This window comes from Heterodontus francisci, unplaced genomic scaffold (genome assembly GCF_036365525.1).
Source record: "Heterodontus francisci isolate sHetFra1 unplaced genomic scaffold, sHetFra1.hap1 HAP1_SCAFFOLD_842, whole genome shotgun sequence".
Lineage (NCBI taxonomy): Eukaryota > Metazoa > Chordata > Chondrichthyes > Heterodontiformes > Heterodontidae > Heterodontus > Heterodontus francisci.
The window spans coordinates 463-17,359 of NW_027141038.1; the positions used below are offsets into that span (position 1 = coordinate 463).

General features: G+C 46.7%; 1 protein-coding gene across 1 annotated transcript in view; it reads right to left on the reverse strand.

The window, feature by feature from the left end:
- Nucleotides 1–1,378: 1,378 nt before the first annotated feature.
- pak1ip1 (PAK1 interacting protein 1) overlaps nt 1,379–16,897 on the reverse strand; it is a 91,327-nt gene continuing 75,808 nt past the window's right edge. The window contains exon 7 of the mRNA XM_068026485.1: nt 1,379–1,504. Coding sequence (XP_067882586.1) covers nt 1,379–1,504 — 126 coding nt within the window. The remainder of the gene's footprint in view (nt 1,505–16,897) is intronic.

Below are 16,897 nucleotides of genomic sequence, written 5' to 3' on the forward strand. Positions count from 1 at the left end.
GGGGTGAGAAGAGAAGGACGGGGGGGGGGTGAGAAGAGAAGGACGGGGGGGGGGGGAAGAGAAGGACGGGGGGGGGGGAAGAGAGGGGGGGGGGGGGGGGGGAAGAGAAGGACGGGGGGGGGGGGGGGGAAGAGAAGGACGGGGGGGGGGGGGAAGAGAAGGACGGGGGGGGGGGGGGGGGGGAAGAGAAGGACGGGGGGGGGGGGGGGGGAAGAGAAGGACGGGGGGGGGGGGGGGGAAGAGAAGGACGGGGGGGGAAGAGAAGGACGGGGGGGGGGGGGGGAAGAGAAGGACGGGGGGGGGGGGGGGGGTAGAGAAGGACGGGGGGGGGGGAAGAGAAGGACGGGGGGGGGGAAGAGAAGGACGGGGGGGGGGGGGGGGAGAGAAGGACGGGGGGGGGGGGGAAGAGAAGGACGGGGGGGGGGGGGGGAAGAGAAGGACGGGGGGGGGGGGGGGGGGGGGGGTGAAGAGAAGGGACGGGGGGGGGGGGGGGGTGAAGAGAAGGACGGGGGGGGGGGGGGTGAAGAGAAGGACGGGGGGGGGGGGGGGGGGGGAAAGAGAAGGACGGGGGGGGGGGAAAGAGAAGGACGGGGGGGGGGGAAAGAGAAGGACGGGGGGGGGGGAAAGAGAAGGACGGGGGGGGGGGGGAAAGAGAAGGACGGGGGGGGGGGGAAAGAGAAGGACGGGGGGGGGGGGAAAGAGAAGGACAGGGGGGGGGGGAAAGAGAAGGACGGGGGGGGGGAGAGGGGGCGAAGGACGGGGGGGGGGGAGGGGGGGGGGGTGCCTTGTCCAATCTACATCTTCTCCTTTGTTATCTCTTGCCCCACCCCTGCCTCACTTGGTTTTAACCTTTGACATTTCTAATATTTGTCAGCTCCGAAGAAGGGTCACTGACCCGAAACATTAACTCTGCTTGTCTTTCCACAGATGCTGCCAGACCTGCTGAGTGGTTCCAGCATTTCTTCTTTTTATTTCAGATTTCCAGCATCCGCAGTACTTTGCTTTTATTAGTGTGATTGAGATGTTTAACAGCAGCAGCAGTCATGGTGACTGGAGGGCCATAGGAGAGGACATTTAGAGTTTTAAAAGGTGTTGAATCAGTAGATTTTCCCAGGGCAGAAGATAGTGGTAAAGAGATTGGAGATGGGCAGCAGATGTGGAATTTGCAGGATATGAGAAAATGATCAGAGGCGCCTTGTCGACAATGGAAACCTCATGTGAGATGTTTAGCAGGTGGCTGTGGTTGGGAAAGTTCTGTAAACCTCATGAGATTCAGCGAGGACAAAAGTGCAGAGAAATTAGAGGATGGGCAATCGGGGAATGTATAGCCAGATAGGGTATGCTCAGTTTAAAAGCTAATAAATAACACCAATGAACTTTAAGTCCAACAAAAATTCACATTGTACCTGGTGTCGTGAGCCTTGAACTCAGAAAGACACCTTTTTGAGTTTGTATCATACAGTCTGACATGTTCTTCCTCCCCAGCTATACCAATGATAGACTCCTAAAGACAAACAAAACATGCTTAATTTTAGTAACACTGAAATCAGTCAATACAATTTCATTGTAGGATTCTAAAATAATGCCTATTATCCATCATGTTACAATAAAACCATGACTACCCTCTATGGCACTAAGAATAATATTGCTTACATTGCAATTTACAGTTTCAAATAGATGCTCCATTGGCTGAAATTTATTGGAATTGCATAGAACTATTTATCTGTAACCATTCCTATTGGCCAGGGTCAGCGGAGAAGGAATGGCATTCACCTCTATGATAGCTGCCCGAAAAGTTTTTTTGCAGGCTTTTGAGCTGAGACTTTCTTTAATTTACTGTCTAATCCAGCCCACTGCCCTCTACAAGGCATATGTGAGCAAGGCAAGCATGCCAAAAACTTGACGGGTGATTGGTAAATTGGCCATTGTAAAAATCGCCCCTAGTGTAGTTAGGTGGTAGGTGAATTCAGGGAATGTGGGGATGCGAGAGGGAAAAATGAGGTTAATATAGGATTAGTATAAATGGATGGTTGATGGTCGGCACGGACTCGGTGGGCCGAAGGGCCTGTTTCGGTGCTGTATCTCTCTAAGCAACAGCAAGACTCTTCAACCAATCAGAATGAGAGACACAGTCTAAACCAGGAAGCATAGAACAAGAAGTATAAATTAGACTTAAATCATGTACAGAAAGCGGAATAAAGATAGGAAAAGACAGACAGGATTGAGAGAGAGAGATATGTAATTTTGTTTTTCATTAAATCTCCAATACTAATTAACTTGTGAAGGAAGAAGACTCCATCCACACTTGGAAAATTACATTTTCAGGGCCACAGAGGTTGACAATTATCAAACCATTAAAAATTCACTTACTTCTGAATGCACCAGTGCCATCTTTTTATGGTGTCTTTAGTGGGGAATCAGTGGGTAAGTACCCCAAGTTCACTCCATTGCATTGATTTCAGTGTTGAATTTATCGGCAAGGGCTATTATAGTGCACTCTGTGGAGGTGCAGGATTCCTCTGACAACAACTTCTAGATTTATTTATTTATTTAGAGATACAGCACTGAAACAGGCCCTTCGGCCCACCGAGTCTGTGCCAACCAACAACCACCCATTTCTACTAACACTGCAGTAATCCTATATTCCCTACCACCTCCCTCCACTAGGGGCAATTTACAATGGCCAATTTACCTATCAACCTGCATGTCTTTGGCTGTGGGAGGAAACCGGAGCACCCGGCAAAAACCCACGCGGTCACAGGGAGAACTTGCAAACTCCGTAGAGGCAGTACCAAGAATCGAACCCGGGTCCCTGGAGCTGTGAGGCTACGGTGCTATAACCACTGCGCCACGTTTAACTGTGTGTTTGTGGACACCAGAAGTTGCTGACAAATATTCTCCATTATAACTGTTAGCACTGTTGACTCCACCATTATTAGCTACACTAAATCGGAGCCAAAATATTTCAGTCAAGAAACAGGTCTTTCAGTCCAGGTTTGCGACAGTGTTTTCCTCTACATGAGCCAGTCTAATCATATTGTTAGAAATTTCATATCTACATTAGATATCAGTGGCCTTTGCCATAAGCAGGATCCACATCCCTTACTATCATAGGTTTACCATTACAGTCCAAAGTGCATGAATTTCTCTTTTCTTCCAGAAAATGGACTGATGAACAATCCAGTTGGACAAGGGCAATCATAAAATCAAGACTACAATAGGTGAATGAGCAGGGTAACGTTTACAGTAAATTTTAACAAATGTCCATGTCCATTATAATATAGAAAATAACAAAGCATGCCTCATTATTGCTGTTAGTGGATTAAATATATGTTTCTGGGATTTTTCTGAAAAGTTAACACTAAGCTTAAACTAAGGAGAATTCACTGAGCAATGGGTCGTCACCCAACACCCTCCACCCCTTACCAGATATCTGCAAGCTGTCTTTGTGCCCTTTCTCAGCTGGATAGGAAGCCAACAGCTTGGTTATTAATCCTCTCACAGCTCCCCATGTCTGGGGATTGGCTAGTATAGCTACCAAACTTACAACCGAGAAACAGAAATCTCCCTGACCCAACATCTCCCCCTGCTGGGAGTGAAAATGAGGCCATTCCAAAATACCAGATGTGAATGTTTACTGGAATGATTTTAATGAACTTTCCATCACTTCAAGTGGATGTGGTTTGTAGGAAATACCAGCTGGTATACTTGGCTCTAACCCCTTATGTTTTAAATTCTAATCTGCTTTCCCAATGTTTTATGATGTGGATATAGATTCTATTCAGCTGTATTGAACTTAATCATAATACCTGAATATGTCTTCTTCTTCTTTGGCCTCCTGATCTCGAGACAATGGGTGGTCAGTGGTGTGTGGAGCAGCGCCTGGAGTGGCTATAAAGGCCAATTCTAGAGTGACAGGCTCTTCCACAGGTGCTGCAGAAAAATTTGTTTGTCGGGGCTATTGGCTCTCCCCTTGCGCTTTTGTCTGGCAACTGACTCCCACGACTTGTGACCAATGTCACAGGACTTCATGTCGCGTTTGCAGACGTCTTTGAAGCGGAGACATGGACGGCTGGTGGGTCTGATACCAGTGGCGAGCTCGCTGTACAATGTGTCTTTGGGGATCCTGCCATCTTCCATGCGGCTCACATGGCCAAGCCATCTCAAGCGCCGCTGACTCAGTAGTGTGTATAAGCTGGGGATGTTGGCCGCCTCGAGGACTTCTGTGTTGGAGATACGGTCCTGCCACCTGATGCCAAGTATTCTCCGGAGGCAGCGAAGATGGAATGAATTGAGACGTCGCTCTTGGCTGACATACGTTGTCCAGGCCTCGCTGCCATAGAGCAAGGTACTGAGGACACAGGCTTGATACACTCGGACTTCTGTGTTCCGTGTCAGTGCGCCATTTTCCCACACTCTCTTGGCCAGTCTGGACATAGCAGTGGAAGCCTTTCCCATACGCTTGTGGATTTCTGCATCGAGAGACAGGTTACTGGTGATGGTTGAGCCTAGGTAGGTGAACTCTTGAACCATTTCCAGAGCGTGGTCGCCAATATTGATGGATGGAGCATTTCTGACGTCCTGCCCCATGATGTTTGTTTTCTTGAGGCTGATGGTTAGGCCAAATTCATTGCAGGCAACCGCAAACCTGTCGATGAGACTCTGCAGGCACTCTTCAGTGTGAGATGTTAAAGCAGCATCGTCAGCAAAGACGAGTTCCCTGATGAGGACTTTCCGTACTTTGGACTTCGCTCTTAGACGGGCAAAGTTGAACAACCTGCCCCCTGATCTTGTGTGGAGGAAAATTCCTTCTTCAGAAGACTTGAACGCGTGTGAAAGCAGCAGGGAGAAGAAAATTCCAAAGAGTGTGGGTGCGAGAACACAGCCCTGTTTCACGCCACTCAGGATAGGAAAGGGGTCTGATAAGGTGCCGCCATGTTGAATTCGCTTTGCAAGCTGCAACGTCAGAACCGTGTGTCCTGGCCTGTCGGAACACCTTACAGAAATCAACGATTCTCGGAAGACCGCCATCATTAACGAGCTCAGTAGACTCAATGTAGACTTTAGATTAGATTAGATTAGAGATACAGCATTGAAACAGGCCCTTCGGCCCACCGAGTCTGTGCCGAACATCAACCACCCATTTATACTAATCCTACACTAATCCCATATTCCTACCAAACATCCCCACCTGTCCCTATATTTCCCTACCACCTACCTATACTAGTGACAATTTATAATGGCCAATTTACCTATCAACCTGCAAGTCTTTTGGCTTGTGGGAGGAAACCGGAGCACCCGGAGAAAACCCACGCAGACACAGGGAGAACTTGCAAACTCCACACAGACAGTACCCGGAATCGAACCCAGGTCCCTGGAGCTGTGAGGCTGCGGTGCTAACCACTGCGCCACTGTGCCGCCCTTCAGGAGACATGCCTCCCCGCGAGTGGTTCTCTAGCAGAGCAAGACTACACCTTCTTCTGGCAGGGCAGGGATCCTGAAGAACCAAGACAGCATGGAGTGGGCTTCGCCATCAGAAACTCCTTGCTCAGCATGATAGAGCCTCCCTCAAATGGCTCGGAACGCATACTGTCCATCCGACTGCTCACCAACTCTGGTCCAGTACACCTACTCAGCATCTATGCTCCAACACTCTGTTCCGCACCTGAAGCTAAAGACCAATTCTACGAGGAACTCCATATCATTAGCAGCATCCCCAACACCAAACACCTGTTCCTGCTGGGGGACTTTAATGCCAGGGTTGGGGCCGACCATGACTCATGGCCCTCCTGCCTTGGGCGCTATGGCGTTGGAAGGATGAATGAGAACGGGCAGAGACTGCTTGAGTTGTGTACCTATCATAACCTCTGCATTACCAACTCATTCTTTCACACTAAACCCTGTCACCAGGTTTCATGGAGGCACCCAAGATCGCGTCGTTGGCACCAGCTAGACCTCATCGTCACAAGGAGAGCCTCCTGAAACAGTGTTCAAATCACACACAACTTCCACAGTGCAGACTGCGACACCGACCACTCCCTGGTGTGCAGCAAGGTGAGAGTCAGACCAAAGAAGTTGCATCATTCCAAGCAGAAGGGCCACCCGCGCATCAACACGAGCAGAATTTCTCATCCACAGCTGTTAGAAAAATATCTAAATTCACTTGGAACAGCCCTTCAAAACACTCCCACAGGGGATGCTGAGACCAAGTGGGCCCACATCAGAGGCGCCATCTATGAGTCAGCTTTGATTACCTACGGCAAACGTGTGAAGAGAAACGCAGACTGGTTTCAATCTCATAAAGAAGAGCTAGAACCTGTCATAGCCGCTAAGCGCACAGCGCTGTTTAACTACAAGAAAGCCCCCAACGAGTTAACATCCGTGGCACTTAAAGCAGCCAGAAGCACTGCACAAAGAACAGCCAGGCGTTGCGCAAATGACTACTGGCAGCACCTATGCAGTCATATTCAGCTGGCCTCAGACACCAGAAACATCAGAGGAATGTATGATGGCATTGGGAGCTTTTGGGCCAACCATCAAGAAGATCGCCCCCCTCAAATCTAAATCAGGGGCCATAATCACTGACCAACGCAAACAAATGGACCGCTGGGTTGAGCACTACCTAGAACTGTACTCCAGGGAGAATGTTATCACTGAGACTGCTCTCAATGCAGCCCAGCCTCTACCAGTCATGGATGAGCTGGACATACAGCCAACAAAATCGGAACTCAGTGATGCCATTGATTCTCTAGCCAGCAGAAAAGCCCCTGGGAAGGACAGCATTACCCCTGAAATAATCAAGAGTGCCAAGCATGCTACACCCTCAGCACTACATGAACTGCTATGCTTGTGCTGGGACGAGGGAGCAGTACCTCAGGACATGCGCGATGCCAATATCATCACCCTCTATAAAAACAAAGGTGACCGCGGTGACTGCAACAACTACCGTGGAATCTCCCTGCTCAGCATAGTGGGGAAAGTCTTTGCTCGAGTCGCTCTAAACAGGCTCCAGAAGCTGGCCGAGTGCGTCTACCCTGAGGCAATGTGTGGCTTTCGTGCAGAGAGATCGACCGTTGATATGCTGTTCTCCCTTCGTCAGATGCAGGAGAAATGCCGCGAACAACTGAATATGTATTACCTGAAATTTCTCCTATTAGTGTATCCTAGGATGTACCCAGGTGTATTCTAGGATGCTATGGCAAGCAAGGGAGGAGATTGCTGGGGCCCCTGCAGAGATTTTTGTATCATCGTTAGACACGGGTGAGGTACCGGAAGACTGGAGGATAGCTAATGTTGTGCCTTTATTTAAGGAGGGCAGCAGGGATAAGCCAGGGAACTACAGGTCGGTGAGCCTTACATCAGTGGTGGGAAAGTTATTGGAAGGGATTCCGAGAGACAGGATTTATATGCATCTGGAAAGGCATGGTCTGATTAGGGATCGTCAGCATGGCTTTGCGCGTGGGAAATCATGTCTCACAAATTTGATTGAGTTTTTTTGAGGAGGTGACCAAGAGGATTGAAGAGGGCAGGGCGATGGACGTTGTCTACATGAACTTTACTAAGGCCTTTGACAAGGTCCCGCATGGTAGGCTGGTCCAGAAGGTTCGAGCACATGGGATCCAGGGTGAGCTAGCAAATTGGATACAAAATTGGCTTGGTGATAGGAGGCAGAGGGTGGTAGTGGAGGGTTGTTTTTCAGATTGGAGGCCGGTGACCAGTGGTGTGCCACAGGGATCGGTGCTGGACCCTCTGTTGTTTGTCATATATATTAATGACTTGGATGTGAATGTAGGGGGCATGATTAGTAAGTTTGCAGATGACACTAAAATTAGTGGTATAGTGGACAGTGAGGAAGGTTGTCTAAGGTTACAACAGGATATAGATCAACTGGGAAAGTGGGTAAGGGACTGGCAAATGGAATTTAATGCAGACAAGTGTGAAGTGATGCATTTTGGGAAGTTAAACCAGGGCAGGACATATACAGTGAATGGCAGGGCCCTGGGGAGTGTTGTTGAGCAGAGACACCTTGGGGTGCAAGTACACAGTTCCCTGAAAGTGGCAACACAGATAGACAGGGTGGAGAAGGTGGTGTATGGCATGCTTGCCTTCATCGGCCGAGGTATTGAGTGCAAGAGTTGGGACGTCATGTTACAGTTGTACATCAGGTTGGTTAGGTCGCACTTGGAGTACTGTGTGCAGTTCTGGTCGCCGCACTAAAGGAAAGATGTGATTAAGCTAGAAAGGGTGCAGAAAAGATTCAGAATGATGTTGCCTGGTTTGGAGGGCTTGAGTTATAAAGAGAGATTGGATAGGCTGGGTCTGTTTTCCCTGGAGCGAAGGAGGCTGAGAGGGGACATGATAGAGGTATATAAAATTATGAGAGGCATAGATAGGGTAGATAGCCAGAGTCTGTTTCCCATGGTAGGGGTGACTAAAACTAGAGGGCATAGATTTAAGGTGAGAGGGAGGAGGTTTAAAGGGGATCAAAGGGGTAAATTTTTCACACAAAGAATAGTGGGTATCTGGAATGAGCTGCCTGAGGAGGTGGTGGAGGCAGGAACAGTAGCGACATTTAAGAGGCATCTGGACAGGTGAGAAAGGCATAGAGGGATATAGAATCAATGCAGGCAGGTGGGATTAGAAAAGATAGGCATTATGGTCAGCATGGACGCGGTGGGCTGAAGGGCCTGTTTCTATGCTGTACGACTCCATGACTCTAGTGTCACTCCTGATTGCTTCGAAAGTCTTTCATTTTTTTTCAAGCAACAGTCCTTTTCCCTTTTTATGGGCACTTGCTTCAACAGCAGCTGATGGCAAAGAACCATAAATATAAGGAATTTTTCTGCTCACTAATTCTTTTTGTCGTTAAAGTTTACTGTTTCACCAGCCAGTGGAAACGATACATCACTATTTAACTTGCCATAATTATTACATATTTAGGTTTTAAAGTAGGCATTATATTCAGTTCATGGTCACTGGCTATGCCTGTAAGCCAACCTCACATTCCCTATGATCCGATGTGTGTCTTTAATGGCCCAATACTTCCAAATATGACAAGTCCCCATGCCACCATGTGATTCTCCTATCCTATAGAGGGCCAGGCTTTGAACGAAGAAGTTATAAGAACATAAGAAATAGGAGGAGTAGGCTATTTGGCCCTTCAAGCCTACTCCACCATTCGATTAGATCATGGCTGATCTGCTACATGAACTCCACCTTCCTGCACTATCACCATATTCCTTGATTCCCTTAGTATCCAAAAATCTGTCCATTTGGGGGTAAAGAATTCCAAAGATTCACAGCTCTTTGAGTGAAGAAATTTCTCCTCACTCAGCCCTAAACGGCTGACCCCTTATTCTGCTACTGTGACCCAGTCTGAATTCCCTAGCCAGGGGAAACATCCTCCCAGTATCTAACCTGTCGAGCCTCTGAAGAGTTTTACATGATTCAATGAGATCACCTCTCATTCTCTAACCTCCAGGGAACATAGGCTTAGTCTACTCAATCTCTCCACACAAAACAATCCCTTCATCTCAGGAATCAGCCTAGTGAACCTTTGTTGTGCTCTCTCTGAGACAAACAAAACCTTCCTTACATAAGGAGACCAAAACTGTACATGGTACTTCCAGGTGTGGTCCCACTAAGGCCCTGTATAATTGCAGTAAGACCTCTTTACTCTTGCACTACAATCCCTTTGTAAAAGGGCACCATGACATTTGCGTTCCTAATTGTTTGCTGCACCTGCACGTTAGCTTTAGGTGATTTGTGGCCTTGGATACTTGGGTCGCTCTGAATACCAACATTTTCCAGTGTCCCACACTTAAAAAATATTCTGGTTTTCTATTTTTCCTACCAAAGTGGAAAACTTCACACTTCTCTACATTGTACTCCTTCTGCCATGTCCTTGCACGCCCAATTAACCTGTCTATATCCCTTTGCAGCCTTTTGCATCCTTCTCATAGCTTATTTTCCCACCTACCTTTGTATTGTCAGCAAACTTGGATACATTACGCTTGGTCTCCTCACAGTGGCGCAGTGGTTAGCACCGCAGCCTCACAGCTTCAGGGACCCGGGTTCGATTCCGGGTACTGCCTGTGCGGAGTTTGCAAGTTCTCCCTGTGACCGCGTGGGTTTTCGCCAGGTACTCCGGTTTCCTCCCACAGCCAAAGACTTGCAGGTGATAGGTAAATTGGCCGTTGTAAATTGCCCCTAGTGTAGGGAGGTGGTAGGGAATATAGGATTACTGTAGGGTTAGTATAAATGGCTGGTTGTTGGTCGGCACAGACTCGGTGGGCCGAAGGGCCTGTTTCAGTGCTGTATCTCTAAATAAATAAAAATAAATAAGTGATTGATATATCGATTATAAACAGCTGAGGCCCAAAGCACTGATCTTTGTAGTATCCCAGTAGTTACAGCCTGCCAACCCGAAAATGACCTGTTTATTCCTAATCTGTTTTCTGTCCCTCAAACCTCAATTTATGCCATTATCCCCAATCCTTTGTGCCCTAATTTTGTGTGGCACTTTACCAAAACCTTTTGAAGTACAAGCACTGGTTCTCCCTTATCTCCCCTGCTAATTACAACCTCAAAAACCCTCGGAGATTTGTCAAACACAAGTTCCCTCTCATAAAGCAGTGTTGGCTCTGCCTGATCATATTTTAAGTGTCCTGTTTTTATGTCCCTAATAGATACTAGCATTTTCCCTTCCACTGATGTCACTGGCCTAGAGTTCCCAGTTTTCTCTCTGCTTCCTGAGGAGGCTATGTTGGACTTGGTGCTTGGCAACGAACCAGGCCAGGTGGCAGATCTCTCGCTGGGAGAGCATTTCGGTGATAGTGATCACAACTCCCTGACCTTTACTACAGTCATGGAGAGGGACAGGAGCAGACGGGATGGGAAAATATTTAATTGGGGGAAGGGGAATTACAATGCTATTAGGCAGGAACTGGGGAGCATAAATCGGGAACAGATGTTCTCAGGGAAATGCACGACAGAAATGTGGAGGTTGTTTAGGGAGCACTTGCTGCGACTGCTGGATCGGTTTGTCCCGATGAGGCAGGGAAGGGATGGTAGGGTGAAGGAACCTTGGATGACAAGAGATGTGGAACAGCTAGTCAAGAGGAAGAAGGAAGCTTACTTAAGGTTGAGGAAGCAAGGATCAGACAGGGCTCTAGAGGGTTACAAGGTAGCCAGGAAGGAACTGAAGAATGGACTTAGGAGAGCTAGAAGGGGACATGAAAAAGTCTTGGCGGGTAGGATTAAGGAAAATCCCAAGGCGTTCTACACTTATGTGAGGAACAAGAGGAAGGGCAGAGTGAGGGTAGGGTCGATCAGGGATAGCGGAGGGAACTTGTGCCTGGAGTCGGAGGAGGTAGGGGAGGTCCTAAATGAATACTTTGCTTCAGTATTCACTAGTGAGAGGAACCTGGTCGTTTGTGAGGACAGCGTGGAACAGGCTGATATGCTTGAACAGGTTGAGGTTAAGAGGGAGGATGTGCTGGAAATTTTGAATGATATGAGGACAGATAAGTCCCTGGGGCCAGACGGGATATACCCAAGGATATTATGGGAAGCGAGGGAAGAGATTGCCGCGCCTTTGGCGATGATCTTTGCCTCTTCACTGTCCACTGGAGTAATACCAGATGATTGGAGGGTGGCAAATGTTGTTCCCTTGTTCAAGAAAGGAAATAGGGATAACCCTGGGAATTATAGACCAGTCAGCCTTACGTCAGTAGTGGGCAAATTACTGGAGAGGATTCTGAGAGACAGGATTTATGATTACTTGGAAAAGCATGGTTTGATTAGAGACAGTCAGCATGGCTTTGTGAGGGGCAGGTCATGCCTCACAAGCCTTATTGAATTCTTTGAGGATGTGACAAAGCACGTTGATGAAGGAAGAGCAGTGGATGTGGTGTATATGGATTTTAGCAAGGCGTTTGATAAGGTTCCCCATGGTAGGCTCATTCAGAAAGTAAGGAGGCATGGGATACAGAGAAATTTGGCTGTCTGGATACAGAATTGGCTGGCCCATAGAAGTCAGAGGGTGGTAGTAAATGGAAAGTATTCAGCATGGAGCTCGGTGACCAGTGGTGTTCCACAAGGATCTGTTCTGGGACCTCTGGTCTTTGTGATTTTTATAAATGACTTGGATGAGGAAGTGGAAGGCTGGGTTAGCAAGTTTGCCGATGACACGAAGGTCGCTGGAGTTGTGGATAGTGTGGAAGGCTGTTGTAGGTTGCAACGGGACATTGACAGGATGCAGAGCTGGGCTGAGAAGTGGCAGATGGAGTTCAACCTGGAAAAGTGTGAAGTGATTCATTTTGGAAGGTCAAATTTGAATGCGGAATACAGGCTTAAAGACAGGATTCTTGGTAGTGTGGAGGAACAGAGGGATCTTGGGGTCCATGTCCATAGATCGCTCAAAGTTGCCACCCAAGTTGATAGGGTTGTTAAGAAGGCGTATGTTGTGTTGGCTTTCATTAACAGGAGGATTGAGTTTAAGAGCCGCGAGGTTATGCTGCAGCTCTATAAGGCCCTGGTTCGACCACACTTGGAATATTGTGTTCAGTTCTGGTCGCCTCATTATAGGAAGGATGTGGAAGCTTTAGAGAGGGTGCAGAGGGGATTTACCAGGATGCTGCCTGGACTGGAGGGCATGTCCTACGAAGAAAGATTGAGGGAGCTAGGGCTTTTCTCATTGGAGCGAAGAAGGATGAGAGGTGACTTGATAGAGGGGTACAAGATGATGAGAGGCATAGATAGAGTGGATAGTCAGAGACTTTTTCCCCAGGGTGGAAAGGGCTATCACCAGGGGGCATAATTTTAAGGTGATTGGAGGAAGGTTTCGGGGAGATGTCAGAGATAGGTTCTTTACACAGAGAGTGGTGGGTGCGTGGAATGCACTGCCAGCGGTGGTAGTAGAAGCAGATGCATTAGGGGCATTTAAGCGACTCTTGGATAGGTACATGGATGATAGTAGAATGAAGGGTAGGTAGTTACTTAGATCTTAGAGTAGGTTAAAGGTTTAGCACAACATCGTGGGCCGAAGGGCCTGCACTGTGCTGTACTGTTCTATGTTCTATGTTCCTTTCTTTCTTGAATAGCCGGGTTACGCTTTCCACCTTCTGATCCACTTAGAACCGTTCTAGAATCTAGGGAATTCTAGGGAAGAGCAAAACCAATGCATCCACTATCTCTGTAGCTATTGCTTTTAAAATCCTAGGATGTAGCCCTTTGGGTCCAGGTGACTTGTCAACGATTAGCCCCATTAATTTCTCCTGTACTATCTCTTTACTAATACTAATTTACTGATAATTATTCCCACTAGATCCTTGGTCCTCACTATTTTCAGAATTTCTTTTGTGTCTTCTGCAGTGAAGACCAATGCATTGTTTTTGTTTAATGTCTCTGCCATTTCCTTAATCCCGATTATAATTTCCCTGTCTCTGGCCCATGCTTATTTTGGATAACCTTTTCCTTTCTGCATACCTATAGATGCTTTTTAAAATGTATTTTAATGTCTCTTGTAGTTTACTGTCATATTTTCTTTCCTTTTCCAATTTCTTGGTTATGCATTGCTGAATTCTAAAATCCTCCTAAACCTCAGATTTACTAGTCCTTTTGGCAGCATAAGCCTCTTCCTTTAGCCCAATACTAACTTTAACTTCTTATTTGCCACGGCTGGACCACTATTCTCATGGGGGTTATTAATCCTTAAGCTAACATATATTTGTGCGAATTTGGATTAACTCTTCAAATGTTTGTCATTGCTCATCTACTGCCCTAAGTTTTAATCTAGTTTTTCAATACTTAGCTAACTTTCCCCTCATACCTACTTAGTTTGCTTTGTTCATCTTTAAGACCCTAGTTTTATACTTAACTAAATCATTCTCGAACTCAATATAAAATTCTATCATATTATGATCACTTCATAACTTATTAGTATTTACAAAGAGACCAGTACCAAACACTAATTAGTACAAATCAGTGCATTCACAGTTCATTTTAAATCTAGTTATCCTTCACATTATAGTCATAGAGCATAAAAACAGGCCCTTCGGCCCACCACGTCCATGCCGACCATAGTGCCCATCTATACTAATCCCAACTGCCTGCATTAATTCCATATGCCTTTCTCATTCAAATACCTGTCCAGATGCCTCTTAAATGTCACTACTGTTCCTGCCTCCACCATCTCCTCAGGCAGCTCATTCCAGATACCCACTATTCTTTGTGTGAAAAATTTACCCCTTTGATCCCCTTTAAACCTCCTCCCTCTCACCTTAAATCTATGCCCTCTAGATTTAGTCACCCCTTCCATGGGAAACAGACTCCGGCTATCTACCCTATCTATGCCTCTCATAATTTTATATACCTCTATCATGTCCCCTCTCAGCCTCCTTCGCGCCCCAGGGAAAACAGACCCAGCCTATCCAATCTCTCTTTATAACTCAGGCCCTCCAAACCAGGCAACATCCTTGTGAATCTTTTCTGTACCCTCTCATGCTTAATCACATCTTTCCTGTAGTGCAGCGACCAGAACTGCACACAGTACTCCAAATGCGACCTAACCAACGTCCCAACTCTTGTACTCAATGCCTTGGCCGATGAAGGCAAGCATGCCATACGCCTTCTTCACCACCCTGTCTACTTGTGTTGCCACTTTCAGGGAACTATGTACTTGCACCCCAAGGTCTCTCTGCTCAACAACATTCCCCAGGGGCCTGCCATTCACTGTATATGTCCTGCCCTGGTTTAACTTCCCAAAATGCATCACTTCGCACTTGTCTGCATTAAATTCCATTTGCCACTCCCTTGCCCACTTTCCCAGTTGATCTATATCCTGTTGTAACCTTAGACAACCTTCTTCACTGTCCACTATACCACCAATTTTAGTGTCATCTGCAAACTTACTAATCATGCCCCTTACATTCACATCCAAGTCATTAATATATATGACAAACAACAGAGGGTCCAGCACCGATCCCTGTGGCACACCACTGGTCACCGGCCTCCAATCTGAAAAACAACCCTCCACCATCACCCTCTGCCTCCTATCACCAAGCCAATTTTGTACCCAATTTGAGAGCTCACCCTGGATCCCATGTGTTCGAACCTTCTGGACCAGCCTACCATGCGGGCCTGGTCAAAGGCCTTGCTAAAGACCATGTAGAGAACGTCCATCGCCCAGCCCTCGTCAATCCTCTTGGTCACTTCTTCGGAAAACTCAATCAAATTCATGAGACATGATTTCCCATGCACAAAGCCATGCTGCCTATCCCTAATCAGACCATGTCTTTCCAAATGCATATAAATCCTGTCTCTCAGAATCCCTTCCAATAACCTTCCCACCACTGATGTAAGGCTCACCGACCTGTAGTTCCCTGGCTTATCCCTGCTGCCCTTCTTAAATAAAGGCACAACATTAGCTATGTATTGTAGTTATGTATAGTTACGTATTGTAAACAATAAACACACTAATACACTTTCCCTTGGCCATCTCTCAACAAACACAGAATCTTGAAAATGGATGTTCATTTACATGGTAGAATCTTGCCAAAGAGTCATACCAATTCAGTTTCTCTCTTGACCACAGAGTTTAGACCTGACTTATGGGGCAAACTGACCCACAGAAGTATTCCAAATCAGTATACTGAACTGAAGTCCATTCACAAAACTGCATTTCCAATAAACATTAGATGTTTAGCCATTCTTTGTTAATTGCATTAGGATGTTTGTCCCCAATTTGAAACATCTGAGATAGCTGGAGCTTAACATTTCTCTCATCCAGCCATCAGATACAGGTACAACCCAAAGTCAATTCAGTTTGCATTAAACATTCTGGATATTAAAAAATGCCTATTAAAACCACATTGGGCTTCAACAGGAACCAATCAGATTTTCTAATACATACACAGTCACAGTCTGTAAGTATCCTGCAGTTTAAAATCATTGCTTGAAGCTCTGGCCTTCACCTTCTCGACTGCACTGCCCTTTATAATACCACTTTTGTGGTGGTATGGTTAATGGAGACAGAAACCAAGGAAAATAGCAGGATATGGTAAGCCAGGTTCACCTTCTGCCCTTTACATATGGTGAGACAGACCTTCATCAACTGGCAGGTTTACGGGAGGAAAATTTTGAAGGGCTCTTCTTGGGCAAGAGCTTTGGCAGTATGCCTCATGATCCTATTTCGCTTAAATTAATGTCACTACGCTGCTGTCACGCTCAGAAGGAGCCGTGATTGAAAAAACAATGAACTGGAGGAATTATGAAATAAAAGTCAACTGTTGAACTGAACCACAAGAAAATGGGCACATTTGTGCCACAGACAAAATGGACTAGCAATCAGGTGACCCGTCCAGTACTGTCAATAAACATATCCGTCTGTTGAGGATGAAAATCGTTAACCTCGTCTGAATTAGCTTTGGGAGAACCCATTGGAATTGAAAGGAGCCCATTACATATTGATGACTCCGATCTACAGGAATGAACTAACAAAGGTTCTGTAGACAATCTGACTCTATAGCCCAAACCAAGAGGAACAGGCATGAAGTAGCTCCATTGGAACAGAATGGTCCCTATCCAGACGCCAACAGATAGCAATGGTTTCCATATCCTGGACCATGGTGTGGCTACATCAGGGGAGAGGGCCCTTGGCCACCTGGCAGAAACTCAAAAGTGATGGATTTTTACCTTAAAAGGCAAGTGGGTGTGAATGTCTGGAGAGAGAAGGGAGATCAAACAAAGACCATAAAAAGCCATTTCTAGCCAGAGGATGAGAGATACGGTCCAGCTACGCAGAACCCTGCAGAATAACAAATTGAACAACCACTGCAGCACTGAAATTGCAAGGTGACTTTGAGACGCTCCAGCTGTGAAAGAAAACCAGATTCGC